The 23066-nt window shown below is 40.4% G+C and overlaps 2 protein-coding genes across 5 annotated transcripts in view; one reads left to right on the forward strand and one right to left on the reverse strand.

Moving 5' to 3' along the window:
• Nucleotides 1-22923, forward strand: part of PDE11A (phosphodiesterase 11A) — a 385263-nt gene extending 362340 nt beyond the window's left edge. The window contains exon 20 of the mRNA XM_032292833.1: nt 22103-22923. Within this exon, the coding sequence (XP_032148724.1) occupies nt 22103-22258 (156 nt within the window). The 3' untranslated portion in view covers nt 22259-22923. The remainder of the gene's footprint in view (nt 1-22102) is intronic.
• The window catches only part of RBM45 (RNA binding motif protein 45), a 485504-nt gene that overhangs the window by 413015 nt on the left and 49423 nt on the right, over nt 1-23066 (reverse strand). The gene's annotated exons all lie outside the window — the stretch shown is intronic.

A 23066-nucleotide genomic window follows, 5' to 3' on the forward strand; every position in this document is an offset into this window, starting at 1 on the left:
ATTTAAATATATGAAAACAGATAAGGGCCACAGAATGTTTGAGCAAAGCCTCCAATATGAAAGAATAGAAGCAAACCAAAAACCATGAAAGAAAAGGGAATTCAGAGCATACAGTAAGGGCGGGAAACAAAAGACAACTTCAAAAAAATCTCTAATGCCATCAAAAAGCTCATAAATATATTATAAAACAAGACCAAAATGCCTAGGGTATTTTTTCTTCTCTATTATTTTCTAGTTGTGCCATCATGATTTTTCTCCTTCATTTGGATCCCCTATATTAGTAGGGTCTCCTGACTGCCTCCGTACCAGCTGCCTCCAAGCAGACCCCAGTCTCATGCATACAATCCCATCCTCCAGGCTCCATGTCACCACCAGAGGTATGCTCCCAAAGCACAGCTGATCATATGGCTCACCTGTTTAATGTCCTTCAGGCCTTCCCTCCCCACTACTACAGGAAAAAAATCTCAGTTGGCACAATTGACCTTTCCATCCCACCTTCTCTCTCTCCTTCCCTTGTACCCTCTACTCTTGCCATAAGTGGTCACCTGCCATTTCCCTAATTGCTACCTCACTAATATTCCACACCCTGTGCCTGTGTTCACTCAGCCATCTGCAGGCCTATCTTCCCCTCCTCTCCCCATGCAACTCCTAGTCTTACATAAGGACTCTGCTTAAATGACAGGTTCTTAGGAAACTTCTGTTTGCCCCCAAGAGGTAGATATTCTAGCCTCTGGGACCGTCTGTGGGTTCCTTTATTAGAACATCTTAATTATTTGCATTCACTGTCTCTGTTACTCAGCCAGAATGCCCAGCACAGCTGAATCTACCAGTCTCCTCCCTCATTCAAGTTGCAGCAGCAGTGTGTGAGTTGTTACCAGCTGCTGGGAGACCACCCCCCGGGGCTTCCTCAGCAACATAGCCAGTGCAAAGACTGACAGGAACAGGAAAGATCGGGTTATCACATTGTTACTAGTAAGCGCTTGCATTTCCTCAGCATCTTGTGCTTTCAGGATGCCCTGAAATAACCTATCACTCTTGAATTGCCTTGTCATGAGTGTTAACATTCCTGCCTTTATTTCATGGATGAGAAACTAGGGAGGTTATTCTTGCTGCTCACAATCGCTCCAGTGAATTAGAGGAGTTTCAGCATCTGAATCAACACCTCCTACAAAGAGAAGGATGAGCTACAGAACCATAAAATAACAAAAAAGGACAAATTATTCTCCAAATCTTTGACTTAATATATCATTGAATTTAGGTTTTAGTGCTACAGGTGATCTGAACGGCTGAAAAATCTAAAGAAAGGAGAAATAGAGAAACAGAGACATAAAGAAAGGAGCCAGCAGGAGAGAGGAAAAAAATCACCTAAGATAGCCTAAGAGGAAGCAGTAAGGGCTGAGTGTTTTTATAAGTGTCTTCTTTCAAACCTGCCCTATACACTCATAAACCGAGGGCTCACCATCCTCAGCTTTCTTTTTAAGCCAGTGGTAATCACCACTGGCTCATAGGTTTGAATGAAGGCAGCTTCACTCTGCTACTTTTTAAAGGTTTTTGGCCTTACAAAGGGACTTTCTTCTTGGAGCAAATGGAATTGATGACAGACAATATCAACCTTTCCAGGAGTCTGAACGAAGGGAGGTGAAGTATGTGGAAAAGCTTTGGGAAGAGTAAGCCCTATTAGAGTTAAAGCCCTCCAGCATGTGAGTCACTGTTATCATTAGTATAATCTCTAAACTTCAGTATCTCTGCTGTGAATTTGGATAATAATAGCCAAGCTTCCTGTCCCACAAAGATGTAGTGAGTCCCTAACAACATATTTTGGGCACTTACTGTGTGCTCAAGACTGACTTTCCAAGCATTATCTAATTTAATTCTCTTCACAATACCAAGTTAGATGCTATGAGAATCCTTTTCTTCAGATGTGAAAACTGAAGCTATAGAGCTTCTGTAACTTACCTAAGAATATATAGTAAGTGACAGGGCATAGATTCTTTCTGTTTTCAAATCTGGGACTCCTAACCAGTATGACCTAGTGCTGTCTGAGATCATGTGTGTACAGGCGTCAGCATTACACAAACCTCAGGTCATTTATTGGGTCACCTTTAACAGAAGAAAGATGCTATTTTTCTACTAGAGTAGTTGACTAAGCATGTACTTGCAGACCATCTGAAGGCGGGGAAAGCAAAACCCTGAAAGGTCGCTGTTGAGTGACATGACTTGATAGTGGCAGAGTTGGGTTTAGAATCCAAGACTTTGGACTTTCAATTTAGGGTTTGTTCCAATATATCCTACTATCTATGTATAAAATTTGAAATATATTACCTCAAAGTTTTCAAAACTATTCAAAGGAACAAAATTTTAAAAGGAAATCTACTTAAGTAGCAAGGTCTGCTTGCTTTCAAACAAGCAAAAAGCAGACTGAACCAGAGAGTTTGTTTTGAAGGGCAGCATGGTGAACCAAGATGCCTCCAAGAACAGGGGAAATGGAATGAAAAGTCAGCAAACAAGGTAGAAAAGACAGTCCTTATAGGGCCTGAGAAACTGAACAGAAAATCTGAAGGAAGATAAATGGATAATTTAACAGCCATTCAGTTTATAAGAAAGACAAAGAACAAGCTACATTGCATCAGAAAAGGACTAGAAATGATGATGGATGGGACCCTTCAAATGAGTGGCGAACACAACAGAATCACAGTTGCCTGCAGAATTCCCAGCTGAGGGCAAATTTGAGGAACTAAATAAGGATATGAAACTGATACGGATTGAAGAGTTTTTCAAAATCTATTTAATGGCCAGGCAGGAGACACTGATCGCTTTTCAGAGGAAACGTTGAGGAGCAATGAGGTAGTCAGCCTTTATTTGTGATGTAGATGGAAGACTGGGAGGAGGGTGTTTATTTATATACAATGTTATTGCAACATACGTTGAGGTATTAAAATTATTTTTGAATTATGGTGGTAAAGTACTAAATTATTTTGATCTTTGTGGAAATAAGCATTTTTCCTTTTTGCCCCTGTACTTGTAAGTCTTTTTTTAAAATTAACTAATCAGATGACTTATTATTTAATACTTCTAACACATGACCAAAGACTGTTATTTCCTTTATCTGTTCATGATAGACTTTTAAATATTTTATTGGCAAATAGTTTAGACATCCTCAGTGAACACAATTCAAAAAGTACAAAAGGCACAAAATTATCAGAGAAAAGAGATCCCCTCTCACACTCCTTTTTGCTAGTCACTCAGTTCCTTTCACAGGGCAACCACTGTTAACCAATTCCTGCATAGGCTTCTAAAGATAGTTTATATGAATACAGTGTGTTTTTACACTGTATTACATCATGTTTTAGTGCATGATGCTTATATATTGTTTTCTATGTAAATACAGTGTATATGTATGTATCTATAAATACTATAGTCACACATATGTATCTATGTGTAAGTGCATATGTATATATGAACATATATGGGCATAGTGTATATCCTGATCCATACCTCGCTTCTTTACACTTAATCCACTTTTTAGATTAATGTTATTAAAGAAGAGCCACAGTAACATACCTTCTACCAGGTCTTCCAGTGGACAGATTGGCCCCTTTCTACGGACAAAGAGAAGGCCAGCTAATGATACAACATCCTCCTCAGACATATGCCTAGTGATATATGTAACATCTTCCCTTTCTATGTTATTATTCTCTCAAATTTGTCACTTTATTTTTGAGACAGGGTCTCACCCTGTCACCCAGGCTAGAGTACAGTGGTGCTATCATAACTCACTGTGACCTTGAACTTTTGGGTTCAAGAACTCCTCTTGCCTCAGCCTCCTGAGTAGCTAGGACTGCAGGTGCACACCACCACACCCAGCTAATTTTTAAATTTTTCTGTAGAGATGGGGTCTCACTGTGTTGCCCAGGCTCGTCTTGAACTCCTGGTCTGAAGCAATCCTCCCACCTTGGCATCTCAAAGATCAGGCATGAGCTACTGAGGCTGGCCCACCGGGCGCAGTGGCTCACGCCTGTAATCCCAGCACTTTGGGAGGCCGAGGCGGGTGGATCACGAAGTCAAGAGATTGAGACCATCCTGGTCAACATGGTGAAACCCAGTCTCTACTAAAAATACAAAAAATCAGCTGGGCCTGGTGGCGCGTGCCTGTAATCCCAGCTACTCAGGAGGCTGAGGCAGGAGAATTGCCTGAACCCAGGAGGCGGAGGTTGCAGTGAGCCGAGATCGCGCCATTGCACTCCAGCCTGGGTAACAAGAGCAAAACTCCGTCTCAAAAAAAAAAAAAAAAAGAAAAGAAAAAGAAGTTTCCCTTGCCATAGGGAGAGAGACCACTAAAATAATAAAGGATTTTTATCCTCCAAGGATCTTTACCTAAAGACAAAGCATTTCTCCTGGATGCTGTGGGTCTGGCTCTCTGTAGATCTGGGACATTGGGATGCATGGGCTTGATGGCTCCTCCCTGTCTCAGATCTGAGCACTGTCTAGACAGGAGGCCACCTTTAAACTCTCACAATAAATACTCAGTAGTCATCATATTTGCATGATGCTCACTAAGCAGTTCATTAGTGTATAAAATTAGTCTTTTAACTCTTTTGGGACACTCAAATATAAGCTAAAAAATTAGAACCAATGCTAATAGGGTATTCTAGAATCCATTCTTTGAGGTCCTATAGTGACTTACACAGAGCACAATTAGCACCAAGAACAGATATTTGCAATTCTCTATTTGTAAACCCATTCTCATATAGACATCCTATCCATTATTTAGGAAATCCTAGAACTCGAGACACATGGGAAATATACCAAAAAAAAAAAAAAAAAATAGTGAATGAATAGTGAATTCAGCTCAACAAACTATTTAAATGGTCCTTTTTACATACTGAACTTTGAAAAAAAATAGAGTTTTATACATTTCTTTAAAATCTCAGGTGGTATGGTTTTAGCAGAAAACATTCCAGTATATAGAAAAGTGGATTATTACCATGTGGCTGCTTTTTAGTTACATGTTCCAACCACCTCTTGTATGAAGCCCCATTCATCAAAGGCTGTGGCTTCTGGGTCAGCAGCCATTCATTCCAAGTCAAAAGTTGCCTACACAATGAACATGATTGATTAGCTACTAGTCTGCTCTGAAAATCCAACCAACAGGATAACCAAGGGCAGCATCCTGGAGGGGCTCATTATAACACAAGAAACTGTTCTTGCTCCCATTTACATGAGCGTCTTTAGGCTTGCCTGTCCTTTACGACTTAAAACTTGTTTTATTTTCCCAGAACAGGGCAGAGTAGATGAGTCACAGATAAAAGATGCACAGACTACATCTAATGTTTGGGAAGTGGTGTTTCTTCTTTATTCAGCAAGGCTTCCACTTTCCTGAGAATCTGTTCTGAAGCAGTATCAGCAACACAGAACAAATAAAACAACTTGTACCATTGTCCTTGACACTGCAATAAAGTATGAGACACCCATTGTTACTAGTGTTCCAGTTGAGACCTCTGATGTACAGACACCATGAGCTGTGTATTCAGTTAAGCCTGGACTGACATTTCAGCTCTGCTGTGTACTTAACTATGTAAACTTGGGCTCTTTAACTTAATTTTTCCAATCCCAGGCTCCCTATCTGTCAAAACAGAGCCAATAATATCTATTTTACAGCACCATTCTGAGTTGTAATCAGCTCAATATGAAGAGCTTCCAAGTATGGCTCCTGGAACATAGGACACATTGAATACTCAGTAGTTAGTTCATGTTAGCAAGATGTGCTTTACTTTCTGTCACAGCAGGCAAACAGGTGGCCCAAAGAATAGATTCAGCTCACAGACATGTTTCATTCAGTTGAACACAGTTTTTAGAATTGTAAAATATCCAGTTTGCCATAGTCCCCCCACCACTTCCAACTGTGTCATGCAGCCTACTTCATTCATTAACTTTAGTGGCCTGGCCCTGTAAACATTTGAGTTTTAGACTCTTGCCCTACAATAGCAATGCAGTTAATCCAACAAGACTAACGTCCCTGCCTCATTAATTCAGAATCTTAATGTCATTTGTGAATATTATTTTCCACAAAAGCATCTCTTGCGCACATAAATAAGCAAAACAAGTAACCTAAGAGGTCAGAAAGGAACTGGAAAGAGAAAAGAAAGAAGAAGATAAAACTGCTATAAAGCATTGTTGCATTTTCACTTTTACATGCATGACTAATTTGCTTCAAATCTTGGGGAAAAAATGGTCGTTTCCTAACTTATTACTAGTACTATAATTCACTTATAGGACATTAACATCCTCTTTTGTTATAACTACAAACATCATCTTTTGTTATAACTTAGGTAGACTATGCCCTTAAATTTCCAATTGCAAATCTGAATCATTCTTGTGTTAGATTCTAATGAGCTAATGCCTTCATACTAAGCATTATCTTTGTGACTTCAACATCTTTACTGCTATTTGGGTAACTGCCTCACATTATTTAGATTTTAAAATCTCAAATATTGCCTACTAAACAGAAAAATCCCTAAACCAAACACTGGGGCTCTCCATTGGTCTGGCCTGAATTAATCAGGACACATAGAATGGGTTCTGTTACCAGCAGAAGGATAAAAGGACAATGTATAGCCTCTGTTGTCTACTAGAGTTCACTTGTAACTCACTGTCAGTTACTCATCACACACACACACACGCACGCACGCACGCACGCACACACAGTCCTCCAATGCAGGGGATCAATTTGTCCAAGGATCAAGATGCGTAAAACACTGTGCCACCTGCATTGGTAGTCAGAAAATAGAGACCTACAATATGAAATCAATTTTCTCATTTAGGAATTACATTCAGCTCCTACTAAAAAATAAAAATAATCTAGAAAAGCCGACGTTGTACTGCTGTTATATGGCAGCTCCATAGCCATCAGAAACCTAGTTCTCAGCCAGGCATGGTGACTCATGCCTGTAATCCCAGCACTTTGGGAGGCCAAGGTGAATGGATCACTTGAGGTCAGGAGTTTGCAACCAGCCTGGCCAACATGGCAAAACCCCATCTCTACTAAAAAAACATAGATAGATAGATAGATAGATAGATATGGTGGCACACACCTGAAATCCCAGCTACAAGAGAGACTGAGGAAAGAGAATCACTTGAATCCAGGGGATGGAGGTTGCAGTGAGCCAAGATTGCACCACTGCACTCCAACCTGGGTGACAGAGTGAGACTCTGTCTGAAAAAATTAAAAAGAAAAGAAAAGAAAAGAAAAAAAAAGAAAGAAAAAGAAATCTAGTTCTCCTTTATCTTTTTTTAGCACCTGGTTGCCATAGTCAAGTTTGCCTCATTGTCACAAGACAGCCACTCTGGCTCCAACTATAATGTGCATAGTTGTATTACCCCATTTTCACACTGCTGATAAAGACATACCCAAGACTGGGCAATTTACAAAAGAAAGAGAGGTTTAATGGACTTACAGTTCCACGTGGCTGGGGAGGCCTCACAATCATAGTGGAAGGCAAGGTGGAACAAGTCACATCTTAAATGGATGGCAGCAGGCAAAAAGAGAGAGCTTGCACAGGGAAACTCCCATTTTTAAAATCATCAGATCTCATGAGACTTATTCAATATTATGAGAACAGCATGGGAAAACCTGCCTCCATAATTCACTTACCTTCCACGGGGTTCCTCCCACGACATGTGGGAATTGTGGGAGTTACAATTCAAGATGAGATTTGGGTAGGGACACAGCCAAACCATATCATTCTGTTGCTAGCCCCTCCCAAATCTTATGTCCCCACATTTCAAAACCAATCATGTTTTCCCAACAGTTCCCCAAAGTCTTAGCTCATTTCAGCATTAACTCAAAAGTTCACAGTCCAAAGTCTCATCTGAGACAAGGCAAATCCCTTCTGCCTATGAGCCAGTAAAATCAAAAGCAAGTTAGTTACTTCTGAGATAAAATGGGGGTTACAGGCATTGAATAAATACACCCATCCCAAATGGGAGAAATTGGCCAAAACAAAGGGGCTAATGCAAGGTCCCATGCAAGTCTGAAATCCAGAGAAGCAGTCAAATCGTCAAGCTCCAAAATGATCTCCTTTGATTCCATGTCTCACATCCAGATTATGCTGATGTAAGAGGTAGGTTCCCATGGTCTTGGGCAGCTCTGCTCCTGTGGCTTTGTAGGGCACAGCCTCCCTCCCAGCTGCTTTCATGGGCTGACATTGAGAATCTGCGGCTTTTCCAGGTGCATGGTGCAAGCTGTAAGTGGGACTACCATTCTGCAGTCTGGAGGATCGTGGCCCTCTTCTCACAGCTCCACTAGGCAATGCCCCAGTGGGGACTCTGTGTGGGGACTCCCCCCCATTCCCTTCCACACTGCCCTAGCAGAGGTTCTCCATGAGGGCCCAGCCTCTGCAACAGACTTCTTTCTGGACATCCAAACATTTCCATACATCCTCTAAAACCTAGGCAGAGGTTCCCAAACCTCAATTCTTGACTTCTGTGCACTTACAGGTTCAACACCATATAGAAGCTGCCAAGGGTTGGGGCTTGCACCCTGTGAAACCACTGCCCAAGCTGTACCTTGGCCCATTTTAGCCATGGCTAGAGTGGCTGGGATGCAGGCCACCAAGTCCCTAGACTGCACACAGCAGGAGGGCCCTGGGCTTGGCCCATGAAGCCATTTTTTCTTCCTAGGCCTCTGGGCCTGTGATGGGAGGGGCTGCCATTAAGACCACTGACATGGCCTGGAGACATGTTCCTTATTATCTTGGGGATTAACTTTCAACTCCTCATTACTTATGCAAATTTCTGCAGCTGGCTTTAATTTCTCCTCAAAAAATGGGATTTTCTTTTCTATTGCATTGTCAGGCTGCAAATTTTCCAAACTGTTATGCTATGTTTCATATGCCCTTTAACAGCACCCAAGTCACATCCTGAATGCTTTGCTGCTTAGAAATTTCTTCTGCCAGATACTCTTAATCATCTCTCTCAAGTTCAAAGTTCCTCAAACCTCTAAGGCAGGGGCAAAATGCTGCCATTCTGTTTGCTAAACCTAACAAGAGTTACCTTTGCTTCAGTTCCCAACAGGTTCCTCATCTCCATCTGAGACCACCTCAGCCCAGATTTCATTGTCCATATCATTATCAGCATTTTGGTCAAAGCCACTCTATAAGTCTTTAGGGAGTTTCAAACTTTCCTACATTTTCCTGTGTTCTTCTGAGCCCTCCAAACTCTTCCATCCTCTGCCTGTTACCCAGTTGCAAAGTTGCTTCCAAATATACAGGTGTCTTCTCAGCAATGCCCCACTCTACTGTTACCAATTTACTATATTAGTCTATTTTCACACTTCTGATAAAGACATACCCAAGACTGGGTGATTTACAAAAGAAAGAGAGGTTTAACGGGCTTACAGTTCCACGTAGCTGGGGAGGCCTCACAATCATGGTGGAAGTCAAGGAGGAGCAAGTAACATCTTACATGGATGGCAGCAGGCAAAGAGAGAGAGCTTGTACAGGGAAACTCCCATTTTTAAAACCATCAGATCTCGTGAGACTTATTCACTATCATGAGAACATCATGGGAAAGACCTGCCCCCATAATTCAATTACCTCCTACTGGGTTCCTCCCACGACACATGGGAATTGTGGAAGTTACAATTCAAGACGAGATTTGGTTGGGTAAATAGCCAAACCATATCAGTATTCCAACAGCAAGAAAGAGATAGGGACAAGGGCAAGAGAATGCACCTCCCAGCTGAATAAGCCCCATTTAAAGAGTTTTCCCTGAGTCTTTATGAATTCTGCTTACATCTCTCTGGCTACTCCTAAGCTCAATGTGGGTTAAAATGCGTACTGAATAGACAACTAGCAAATTCTGTTAGGGATACCACAGTTCTGGCAGAATAAATGACCATGTCCTTAAACTGGGCAGGAATTGTAAGGCTAGAGCCCTTTAAACTCCATTGTTTTTTAGCCTGAGAAGAACTCAGCTGTTATGAACCCACTGCATCAGCTATTCAAATCCTTGGGCCTGGGCCTTTTCTTATTATTTCACCCTTGGTCTTGTTGCCAAACTTCAGCCTTGTATGTGGGCAACCTTGAACCCTGTTCACTCTTTTTCAGGGTGACTCTGCCTCTAACTTGCTCTCTGACCAATCTTGACCTCCACAGACCTAAGTCATATGAACACATCTGAGACTACATATGAACACATCTGAGACGACAGCATGACTGGAGTGTGTTAAGGAAAACATTTATTAGCTAATGAGATATTTGTGAAGATAAACAAACAATTCCTATCTAGAAATGCACTTCTCATTAATAATTCTAACCAACAGCCTGCCCTATGCAAACTCATATGCCAGCATTACACATACGGTAGGTGGTTACCAACTTGGGCTCTGGAGTCAGAGACCTGGGACCAAACACTGGCCCTATGGCCCCAGGCAAATTATGTAGGCTTTCTGAGCCAGATTTTCTCCTCTCTAAAATGGGCTAATAATGCACATACTTGGTGTTTTTGAGAGTTTAATGAGATAAACTATATGAAGCACAAATATATCACAGTGTCTGACACAGTTACATGTATAACCTACATAAATAATTATTATTAATTTTCCAACTTCTGCAAATAACATAAAAAAGATATGTTGTGAGGCTGGTATCTTTTGTGTGAATGCTTAAAAACATCCAAGAAGTCTTGGCTTGCTTCTGTGTTCACCGTTATTGCTTGATTATTTGTTTTTCAAAGCAAGTTTTAAAAACTGCTGGAAGCCTTCTGTGGTAGTTAATACATTATCTTAAGCAATTTAATGCAAATTAATTTTTACACAACCTTGAGTTTCAAAAGCCATTGAACTGGGGAGGGAAGGAGTGAAGTTTAAGAGGAGTCTGTTTGCTGCCTCCCATCTGGACTCCACAGCCAGCTCCATCTGCTCTCACATATAGTAACTAACACTTTAGTTGTCTCCTGCCAAATGCACCATGTGGAGTCTAACTTTTTTTTGACTCAGGAAAATGTGAAAATGCATATAAAGATGTTTACTTCAGATTTCTAGAAAACTTGATGGGATTATTTTGGCATTTCCAAGTTCTGTTTTTGTACCATAGCCCAAGTTTTCCATCAGACTTTATGGTTTTGTTTCTGTTTTGTTTTGTTTCTTGATTTCATTCTCTCTTCCTATCATAATACTCTTTTTCTGATAGGGTCTTATAGGCCATATTGAGAGATTTGGACTTGAGATGATGAGCATATTCATATCCAATAGGAGCCACTGAAAGTCTCAGAGAAATGAATGGCAAGCTCAGGTTTGTGTCTCTGATTGACTGCTCCATGGTGGCTTCAATATGGAGTGTCAATTGGACAGGGGCAAGAGGAAGGCTGGGAGACTGCTTAGGAGGCTGTAGCAGATTTACGACAGTCAGGGGGATGATGGTAGCCTAAACCAGGGTTGTAGAAATGGCAACAGAATCATGTACAAAGATACTTGAGAAGTGGGATTGATAGGACTTTGTGACAGATTGGATGTAAGGGGAAGAGGAAGATGTCATAGATGACCCATGAATTTCTGGGTGGGATAACTGGGTAGATGATAATGCCCAGTTCCCTGAGAAAGTAAACCTAAGAGGAAGACTTGAGAGAAGGTGAGGAGTTCAGTTCTAAACAGTCAATCCACTGAGTTTCTGGCCTCTACAACCCACGCAAGAGTAGAAGGCTGACAAGCCAAAGTGATTTCTAGCCAACTGCAGCACTGAGGTATTTCATGTAAAATCCAGGAATATCTCAAATTAAATCATGAACATCTTAACCTTTGAACCTAAGAGGGATTAGCAGTTCAACAATTTACTAATTTATAAGTTAGGATCTGCTCCCACAATTGACTACCTTTCTCTGAAGTCATATACCTTGAACAGGAACCTGTTTCTTGAGGATGCTCTTTGCACCTGTAACTGGTGGTCAGGCACATGAATGCACAAGAATTTCAGGGCCTGCCACCACTTGCATGTTCCCTTGTCCCTCCTGCTGAAGAATCTGAGCAGAGATGATAATGACTGGTCATATCATCAATGACTTTCCATTTCAAAATACCAACTCCCAATGATTTTTTTGACATTTTCATACAGAAAGGGAGTAATCATGGTAGTAAAGTGATCATGTCCTCATAATAGCAATATGCTGCCTCAAAAAGATATGTAAGGTAAGTTCCAAGTCTAAGTTTATATTTTTTAAATTGGTATTTTAAAATACTCTAAGTTCTTTCTCCTCTACAGTATATTATGTCACTTAGTTTCTGATTATTTCTCTTGGTTAAGGTGGGGGTGAGAGAAGGCAAAAAATACTAAGTGATGTCACTAACAACTCTGGAAATAGACTTCAACAGGAGGCCAAAACCATCTTCTCTCTTTGTCCTTTTTTTTCCCTTAATAAGTGTCCTTTTTTTCTTAATAAACAAATAGATAATTTCCTCAAAGTTTTAAAAAATATATTAATGACACAGTTGGACATTTTTAGGTTCAAAGACTAATCTGGTTTTAATTTGATGGGGTTCCTCTATGCCCCTTTCCAACAACAAAGCATAGGAGTCCTCACTTTTTCTAAGAGCTGGGTCCAAGAAGTGACTGTGGTCAACTAATAAACACATTGAGCCAGATGATAACAGATGTGGAAGATGATGACAGAGAAACATCAAAGCCAGGGTCTAGCAGGTTGGCGAACTGATAAAAACAAAGGCCCAGGAATAATGGTAATAAGAGAGAATATATTTCCCAACTGGCTCATTCTAGGTGTGTTTTTATAGCAAGATTTGGTAGCAGGTCAGAACATCCTAACCCCACTCTCGGCCACTGGCAGCTGTCCTAGCCCTAACCCTTCTTCCTGCCACTGCCCTATGGGAGGAATGGAGGAGAGGCTGCTGCTTCCTGGGGTCACTGTGCCAGATGCTGAAGACACAAAGATAAAAGGCCTTGTTTCCACTCTCTCCCTCTCTGAGCTTGTGGCAAGACACAGTTTTTAAAACCAGTGATAAGAGACCTCTACTATTGGCCAGGATTGAGTAACAGGGGCCAGAAAAAGAAAAAAAAGAAACTGAAAAATACATAAAACAACACTTTTCAGACACTGAACAACAGACAACATAATACAGTGATTCCTGAGTGAGGGGAACAAATGAAGTGAGTCCTACAATTATTTCAGCTTGTTGCCTGGAGAGAATTTCGAGGCCATGGCACAAGCAAGGGGAATCCAGGCAGAGCCCAGAGATCTTGCTGAGTTAAGGAGGCAGAGCCAGGTGTCTAGGGAGGCCAAACAAGTTACAGTTCCCAGGGAAGGGTAAGAGGGAAGAGAGGACTGCACAGAAAGAGCTCTAGAGATCTGCAGAGGGTCACTTTGAGTCTTCAGCTTAGTGATGTTCATCATATCCATGTGAGGAAACTACTGTGGCTGAAGTGAAAAGGAGAAAGTAGAACGTTCCGCAGAGGTCACACAGACTAGAGAAAATAGTCCATGCTCCTGCCAGCCAGAGTACCCAAGAAAAGCCTTGAAATACACGTGGCATTGTATACAGTTCTCAGAAGGGTATTGCATCAGTAGTGGGAGCAAATTAGCCCTCCACAAAAAAGGCTGCTCTGGACCCAGCTCCCACAGCTGAAAAGCAAGCCTCAAAGGGATTGAATTATTTCCAAATAACCTAACTATATTCCAGAATGAAAACTGAAAAAGCCTTAAAGCATGGAAAAAAATCCAGCACCCAACAATATAAACTTTACAATGTCTGATATTCATCAAGAATTACCAAGCATGCAAAGAAGCAAAAACATCTGATCCATAATAATTAGAAAAATCAATCAATACAGATTCAGAGATTATACAGATCACAGACTTGGTAGAAAAAGACATTAAAATAGTTATTATACTTAGATATTTAAGAGGGTAGAGGAAAGATTGAGCATGATTAAGGGGTCATGGAAGATACTAAAAAGACCCAAATCAAAGTTCAGAAATGAAAACAATTTTTGAGGTAAAAAAACAAAATATAGTGGATGAGATCCAGAGCAGATTAAGCCCTGCAAAAGAAAAACTCAGTTACAGCAACAGAAACCATCCAAAAATGATATAGAAAAGATGGAAGAGAAATGAGCAGAGCATCATTTGAGCTGTGAGACCACACCGAATGGCTAAATATGTATGATTAGAGCCCAGAGGGAAAGGATAGATGTAAAACATAGTTGAAGAAAGGGTGGTGGAAATAAATATACAGAACCAAGATTCTCAATGAAGCCAAGCAGAAGACACATACAGGACACTATAGTAAAATGCATGAGAATCAAATTGCTGAAAACCAGCACTTTTTAAACTTGGCTTCAAAGGAGCCGGGGCAGAAGGGGGTGCAGGAAGACACGTATAAAGAGACAAAAATACAATCCAGAAGACAAGATCTTTGAAGAACTACAAAAAAATATAAAGACATTTTCAGTGTGATAGATAGACCTGGAGATATGGAGAGTGTGCTACAGGCATGCCTAAGGAAGGGGACTTCTGGTTCCACATCAGAAGACCAGAGAAGACTTCACAGAGAAAACAGAATGTGAGCTGACTGGTGAAGGGTTAGTTCTCTAGGGAAGGAATTTTTCACACAATGCTTTAGAGTCCGAAAGACTTAGGTAACATCCTAGCTCCATCTCTCACTAAATGACCATGGACAAGTGAACCTCAGTTTCCTTATCTATAAAGTAGAGATGATAAAAGTACCTACCTCATGGGACTGCGTGGAGATTTTATGAGATAATGGCATTTAGGCTCTGGCCTTATCCCAGCACAGTGAGCGTTCATTGAATATACAGAAACTCCTCTTATTTCTCCTTCCTAAATGTCTTCAGAAAAAGGAGGTAAGGAACATTATGTATTTGGCTCAAGAAGAAGTCTTTCCTTCTCTGTTGCCAGAGATGCTGTTGGGGTTCAGACTGTAGCTACTTTTATTCCTCCTATTTGAGGGGAAGCTGAGTTCACTGAAGACCTGATGGAGACAAGATAATGCTTAGAGGCAGCAGAGCAGTGGTTCTTAACTGGGAAGATGCTGCTCCCCAGGGGACATTTGGCAATATCTGGAGAGATTTTTGGTGGCCACAATTTGGGGAGGGGATACTACTGGCTTCTAGAGCATTCAATAATGCACAAGACAGCCCCCACCATAAAGAATTATCTAACCCAAAACATCAATAGTGCTGAGGTAGAGAAACCCTGCCATTTCAGTTCTTCCACTTACCAAGTGAATGACCATGAGTTAGTTCTTCATCCAGGCCCTGGTTTTCTCAATTATATGTATACAAACAGGACAATAATAGTGTCCATTTCATAAAGTTCCTTGGAAAATTACATGACAATTTTAAGCACTTATGACCGTCTGACACCAACTAAGCATTCAGTAAAAGTTTGCTAATGACAGTAAGGGTCCATGAAACACACTGAAAACACCTGTAACTTGTCAAAGATGATTGATTCTCTATAAGAAATTTCAGTAGATTCAAGTACCATTTGGGGAGTTTCTTTCAGAGAAGGAGTAAAACCAAAACATTCCGGACAACATGATTGTGATGCTTGAGTGATACCAAGTGTACTGCGTAGAAATTAGCATCTGGAGTATACAGAGAGGAGAGGGACCAAATTCTAGATTTGTGTATGCTTCTTAGCTCTATCTGCCCTCACACTATCATTCCAAGGCCTTAATCTAAACAGTAACTATGGTTTCTGTTCCCTCTCTCTTGTTAGTATGGCTAATATAAGGATTCTGCTATATATCTTAAGCAAAATTATGTTCATTGATTGAGTAATAGCTACCAAAATTCAAATACACATTCCCTTTGATACAGCAATAACCATTCTAGAATTTGATTCTCTGAAAAACTTCATATCTATAGAGAGGCTATGTACAAGGATATCCATTACAGCATTATTTGTAATGGCCAAATATAAACGGTGTTTAGGTTCCATCAAAAAGGAACTGGTTAAACAAATTTTGACAGCGGTGGAATACTAGGTAGCCATACAAAATGAGGAAATCTAATTTTGTAGTGATAGGAGATTTTTTCCAAGATATATTAAGAATAAAAGGCAAAGTGCAGATCAATCTGTATAGTGTGCTGCTATTTGTAAAAAGGGCAAATATATTTATGAGCTTCCATATTCAGAAAATTTTTCTTGATTACTCAAGACACTGAAAACATCTGTTGCCTCTCGGGGAGGAAACTGAGTGGCTGGGAAAGAGTAGAAGCAAGATTTTATGTTGTACCTTTGTACCCTTTTGTATCCACAGAACTATGTGAATGTGTTCCTTATTCAAAACATAAATAAAATATGGAATAAACTGTATGTGCTGGTCACAAGACACCTGAACAATCGAGTGTGAATGAAATCAGGAAAGAAGTAGGGTCCCTCAGCCACCTAGATGACCAGATGCCCAAGCTGTGTCCCCTAGTAGGACAAGTATCCCAGGTCCTGTTTACGATGGGCCATAAGGGAGTGGGAAGGAGCTTGGGGCCCCAGTGATGTCAATAAGGTTGCCCCAAGGGAGAAGCACTGCATCCCAAATTGGGTTTTTAGGTCAGCATCAACTCTAACTTACAATTGAAGCAAAACCTGAGTCATCAGTCCTACACTACTAAAGAAAATTCTGGTTTAAAAAGAGACCACCCTGAGGATTAGAACCATTAGGTAGAAGTTATAAAAACATAGATTTCAGCTCAACATAAGGAACAACATTTTAAAAACAGAACAATCAAAGAGTAAATGGACTCCCCTGGGAGGTGGTGCATGCACTGCCTCTAAATGTGTTTCAACGGTGGCTACGTGGCATGCAGCAGGGATGCCACAGAAGAGTCAGGTGTCTTGAAGCTGATGCAGCCACATACACAACCTTTAGAGTTCCTCCAAGTGTATATAAAGAGTGGTCAGATGGGTGCTAAGTTTCTCCACTTCTCTTTCACTGAGGAGCAAGTCAAACTAGACAATAGCATTCTCACAACCCATCATGCATCACTTGAGGATGAGAAACTTTTCATACGAGAAGCAATTCTCTTGCTGATGACTCACTACACATAATCACCATAAACCCCAGAATTTAGGCTCGTGGATAAACCCTTGCTTTACTAATATTTTAATAGATCCATATTCTCTCAGCTAACTACATTTCTGTAACAAATTTAGAGTGTAAGGGTAAGTCTTCAAGATAGGAGTTTTGTTACCTTTGCCTAGAACCTGCACCTGGCCATAATATTCTAGTATGGCAATTTTGAGTTTCAGGAAAATATAAAACAAAGAGAAAAAGGAATTCTGATAAATATGTATTCCTCCCCCCTCCCCAATTTCCTTATTCCATACAAAGGAAGCAAGAGGGAGAACAAAGAGCAAGGATAAAGGGAAGAAAGCTGTTTGGGGCTATGCCAAATAAACTTAAATGGCTTAAGGAATAAATTTTTGGAATGATTCGAATCATGGGCAGGTGCTATGAATGTAATTTAGTAAATGCTTGGGAACCTGCCAGGGAAGAAAAAAATGTGTTGCTTTTGAGATCATTTCCCAGCAGCTTCATAAAAGAAAACTGATTACAGGAATTTAATAAGTAAAACAGAGCCAGAAATATTGTAATCAAATGAGTTTTTAATTACATTTCAAGCAGAAAAAAATTCCAATTTGTGCTCCTGGGATTAAAAAAAATAAGTTTTAGAGAAATGCTTTTGTAGCAGGAAAAATAACATAAACACTAATTTCCATAGGAATTATAGTAGTCTGTTTAATTAAAAGGCTTGAACAGAGTAAAGAGGAGCTGGTGCCAAGCTATACTAAATAAAACCATGGCAGTTGTGGCTACCTCACACTATTGTCTAAATAAAACACTGTGCATTGAGTGGACAACAAGCACCTGCATTTTTCTCATGGAAATAAAGGGGATTTTGATCACTGCTGGAGTTGCAATGTTGCTTTATTATATGAAATAACTGGTACATTTGATTTAAAATTAGATGTTTCTGTCCACTGTTAAGAGAGAGACTGAATATACTCTCCTAAGGACGTTAGCTTTCAACCTCCACCCCTACTCCCTTAACTTACATCTAGTTACATTTTACTCATATTCATGCAACTCCCTGGAGCAGAGGATTATTTGAGCATATAAATTAGGTTTACTAACAGGTGGTTTGCAGTTGTGTTTGGGGCCATACACTCTGCCATCCTAACAGAAAAAGAGCTATTCTTTCTCCTTTTGGAGGACTTGCTATTGACCACTCCCTAACCACATGCTTGGAGAAGGCTTTTCAGAAGATGTGCTAAAATCACAGTGCCTTAATGATATGTTTGCCTTTTTTCCCCCTTGTGATGAGTGGGATATACCTGCAAGGTGTCTATATGAGACCAGGAATATAATCCTGTCCATGGAACAAAAAATAGCTAACTGACCCAAGTCATAAAGTGGGAATATCCTTCCATAGGCTAATAATCTCACAACTTCTTTGTTCCTTCTTTTATTTATTTCTTTATAAGGAAAATAAAAACTATCTTATAGGCCTTTGTGCAACAAGAAAGAGAAACTTTAATTTGTCAGAATTTGGGGGAGCCTAGGAAAAAAACTGGCTGGCTGGAAGGCCATGACTGTGTAAAAGCAGTGAGACAGGGCTGGGGAGAAAACTCAAGTACTCTCCATGGGGTAAAAGACTGTGGCCTCTGCAATGAAGAGGAGCACGCAGGAGTAAGTTAGTGGGTAAGTCACTTGGCCTATGACAACTTCTAAAGTTCAATACAGTTAGTAGGTATTCAAAATGTTGAGGATGATTGGATTTCCTGTGAAAAGGGGAAATAAAGTGAAACACTGCATTAGGAACGATGCAGAATGGGGTCAAGAGGGCCACATAGACTGAAGAAGAAGTCAGAGAGTATAAGGAAGTAATACTCGGAAGTCACCGGGAGGAGTCTGAAAGGTCCCCCAGAGCATGAAATAGATTTGAGGTCTAATCTCAAGTCTAAATGGAAAGGGAGGCTGCAAGTGACATAAGATTACATTCAAAGAACAATGTCAGAATTCATGAGAGTTGTACACATATGCAAGATGATGGGTGATAGAACTGATGGATAAGAGGAAAGAAGAAAGGGGAGGTGGGTATGAATAAGTTAGAAGGAAGGTCCTGGTGTCAACCCTTACCCCAAATTGATGACAATAGCAATCATACTCAGTGTGTCCTCAGAAGTTCATGTCTTCAGTCTCCTCATCACCATCACAGTCTCTTAAAACAGGAATGACAAAGTTACTAGCTGGTTGGAATTGTTCATTGACAAAGGTTGAAACCATACAATTTCAATATGTGTACCTTATTATTCCTTGATTTTTCTTCTTGACTCTTTAAGAGCTTCACTTTTATGCTATATCCTCAGCAGATTTCTCTATATATTCATTCTATATATTCATTCTATATGACAGGCTAGTGTCCTATCCCTGATTTTTTACTTGAGAAAAACAATGGTTTTCTCCATGGCTTCCAAAACAAATGGTAAGATTACAAAAGGAACCCCTAACTTCCTATATGGATTCTTATCTTCCTCCTACAGTGGAAGGACTAAGGATGACTCATGATCCTAACAAGTGGGGGACATGTTTTATTATCTGTAAAATGCACAGTCATTGTAAGGAATAGTGAGATGAAGTATGTAGAGCAGCTGGCAATGTGTTTAACACATAGGAGGTGTTAAGTGTTAACAGAAGCTCCCCATCATCCACATGGGATGCCAGGTTTTTATACTTTCGGACCCTGGAGATGGAAAGCAGGCCCAAGAAGTATGAATGGTTAAAAATCCATATATTCTCATTGATTCTATCCATTTGTAAACTGAGTTTATAAAATACCATATAAATATATATATATATATATATATATTTTTTTTTTTGAGGCAGAGTCTCGCTCTGTTGCCCAGGCTGGAGTGCAGTGGTGCGATCTTGCCCCACTGTAACTTCTGCATCCTGGGTTCAAGTGATTCTCCTGCCTCAGCCTCCCAAATAGCTGGGATTACAGGCGTGCACCACCACACCGAGTTATTATTAATTTTCTTTTTGTATTTTTAGTAGAGATGGGGTTTCACTATGTTGGCCAGGCTGGTCTCAAACTCCTGACCTCAAATGATCCACCCACCTCAGCCTCCCAAAATGCTGGGATTACAGGCGTGAGCCACCTCATCCAGCCATATTTTAGATGTTCTGATCATTTAACCAGTTAGAAACATAATAGAAAGATTCCATTCAAGGCAAAACCCAAAAGTTAGGAGTGTTTATCTCTTGAGTTTTGAGATTATAAATTATCTCAACTTCCTACTTTTTAAACCTATCGTTTCTATACTTTCTAACATTAATATGTTACTTAAAATATACAAAATAACTGTAAAGGAAAGAAAATGTATTATTTTTAAAACAACTCCCCAAAATCTCATGTTTTAAAAGGACAAAGACCATGTTTCTAAAAGTTAAATGTCATCAAAATCTTATTTCCCTTTTCATTGAGCTGTCTAGAAAATTAAAAGGCTCCTAGACCCTTTGTTACATATGTTTTACATGGTAGCTTTACTTATATTTCCTATATTTATTAGCATATAGATACCTAATAGATATTTTTGCTGATCACCTTTTAATGGTTAAATATGTTAGAAGCCTTTCATTATGAAAAGTAAAAAAAAAAAAAAAAAAAATTAAAATAAATAAAATATAGCTATTCATGCATTTAAAAGAATGGAAACAATCAGCAAAGTAGAGAATAGTGGGATTTTCCTGTTGGGCAGAGTAAACTCCATGCCCCTCTGATCTGTAAAATATTTGCCTATTGCTCTTTAATCTGAGCTCCTTGAATTTGTTCTAGTCCCAGTTTAGAAACAAAATCCTCGGCCCTGCCCCCATGTCATCCCTTATCCTGGAATAGCCCTCTGATATGAAAGCTGAAAAAGCACTCATTTGCATTAAATTCAAATAAGCCATCTTACTTTTCGGGCTCTCATTCCACTACCAGGGGCAACCCAGGAGCAGTGAGACAAGCTTATACCATTTGGGAATAGGAGGACTCTTTTTTTTTTTTTTTTTTAGATGAAATTTTGCTTGTTGCCCAGGCTGGAATGCAATGGCTCACTGCAACCTCACCCTCCCGGGTTCAAGTGATTCTTCTGCCTCAGCCTCCCAAGTAGCTGAGTTTACAGGCACATGCCACCACACCCAGCTAATCTTGTATTAGAGATAGGGTTTCTCCATGTTGGTCAGGCTGGTCTTGAACTCCTGACCTCAGGTGATCCATTCACCTTGGCTTCCCAAAGTGCTGGGATTACAGGCATGAGCCACCATGCCCAGCTAGGAGGACTCTTTTAAAAGCACACACACACAATTAAGCACAAAAGAATATACTTAGAAGGGTCTAGTGCAAATGAGGACCGTGAAGCCTGAGCCTGACTTTCATCAGCCTGGTGGTCCATCTGCCCCTGGCCACACCCTACCTTTCCTCTTCCCTCATGCCCCTTTCATCCCTCTGTCACTCTCTTCCACACTGCTTCCCTTTCTGCCATGTCTATTTTCATGCATGTATCCATGCTTTAGCACAACTCCCAGATCTTTAGCTTTAAAAATGAGTACCTCTTCACTTCAGGATTTTACTTGGCCTTTCCTATTCAAGTAAGTTCACCCAGAGTTATCTATGGTAGAGCAATTGTACAATTATTTTGTAAAAATTTAAGTTCATAGTCAATTGAGATCTGGAGCCGTCTATGGCAGGCAAAGATGCACACATAAGTAGGTATATGTGAGCTTGATATTTTGTTTCCTGTCTTGCTTGATGTAGTTGTAAAACAGGATTTTGAGTCTACATGGCTGGTGTCTCCTAGAGTTGTACACAGCCATGATGGTGATGTCTTATTATTAATAGATGGCTCTATTAATACAACATAATGGTGTTAAATACATATTTATTTCTTGTATATAGCTCTTGTTTACCAAAATAATCATCACTTTCATTTCCTATAGCCAGTTCCCATTCTCCTCATAAACGAAAGGTGGAAAATCATGTCAGTTAATCTATGTCCTCTCTCCTCCACCTGTTTCGTTTTGTTTTAGGCATTGGTGAAGGTCAATGTGAAACTGAAGCCGATGCTAGATTCAGTAGCTACAAACAGAAGTAAGTGGGAAGAGCTGCACCAAAAACGGCTGCTGGCCTCGACTGCCTCGTCCTCCCCAGCCAGTGTCATGGTAGCCAAGGAAGACAGGAACTAAACCTCCAGGTCAGCTGCAGTTGCAAAATGACTGCAGCCTGAAGGGCCAGTTTCAGTCCAGTCATGTCATCCTTTTGTTCTTTCTGCTCAGAAGACATAACGTCTCGAGGATGCACTGGGAAGCATGCCTGGGCTTTCACCTTGATGCATGGATGTAAAGGACAGAGGAAGAGGTGGGGCAGGGAGCACATACCAGGACCCTCACTCTTCCCTGATGGACGTGCATGGGCTGAAATGAAGGCTCCGGGTAGAGGACTGTTTTGGATCCAAGGACCTGTGGACAGTCGGCCTACTCACTCTGAGCTGAGGGAACACTGAACAGTGAAAATGTCATTAGCACTGCTTCATTCTGTATATGGCTTTTCTATTTGTTATAAGCCAAACACTGCCTGCCTTTGCTTCCTGTCCCTGAATCCTTTTTGTGCCAGACTGTCCCAAGAATCCTGATTTGTATTCCATAGAGGTATTTAATTTTTAATCCTAGAGCTTCTTATTGATGGATCCTTTAGAATTGCCTACCTAAAAGGTAAACTATACTATCCTTATAGATACTGATCAATCCCAGTTCTCCCCCTAAAAAGGAATAACGTAGTAGGAGGACAGCAAATGTGTTTGATGGGTAATTCTACATTGTGACTATGGTACCCTTTTCCAGAGTTTTAAAACTCAACCGCCGGGCGCGGTGGCTCAAGCCTGTAATCCCAGCACTGTGGGAGGCCGAGGCGGGTGGATCACGAGGTCAAGAGATCGAGACCATCCTGGTCAACATGGTGAAACCCCGTCTCTACTAAAAATACAAAAAATTAGCT

The sequence above is a fragment of the Sapajus apella genome, unplaced genomic scaffold (genome assembly GCF_009761245.1).
Source record: "Sapajus apella isolate SASKATOON/1434 unplaced genomic scaffold, GSC_monkey_1.0 scaffold28, whole genome shotgun sequence".
Classification (NCBI taxonomy): Eukaryota; Metazoa; Chordata; class Mammalia; order Primates; family Cebidae; genus Sapajus; species Sapajus apella.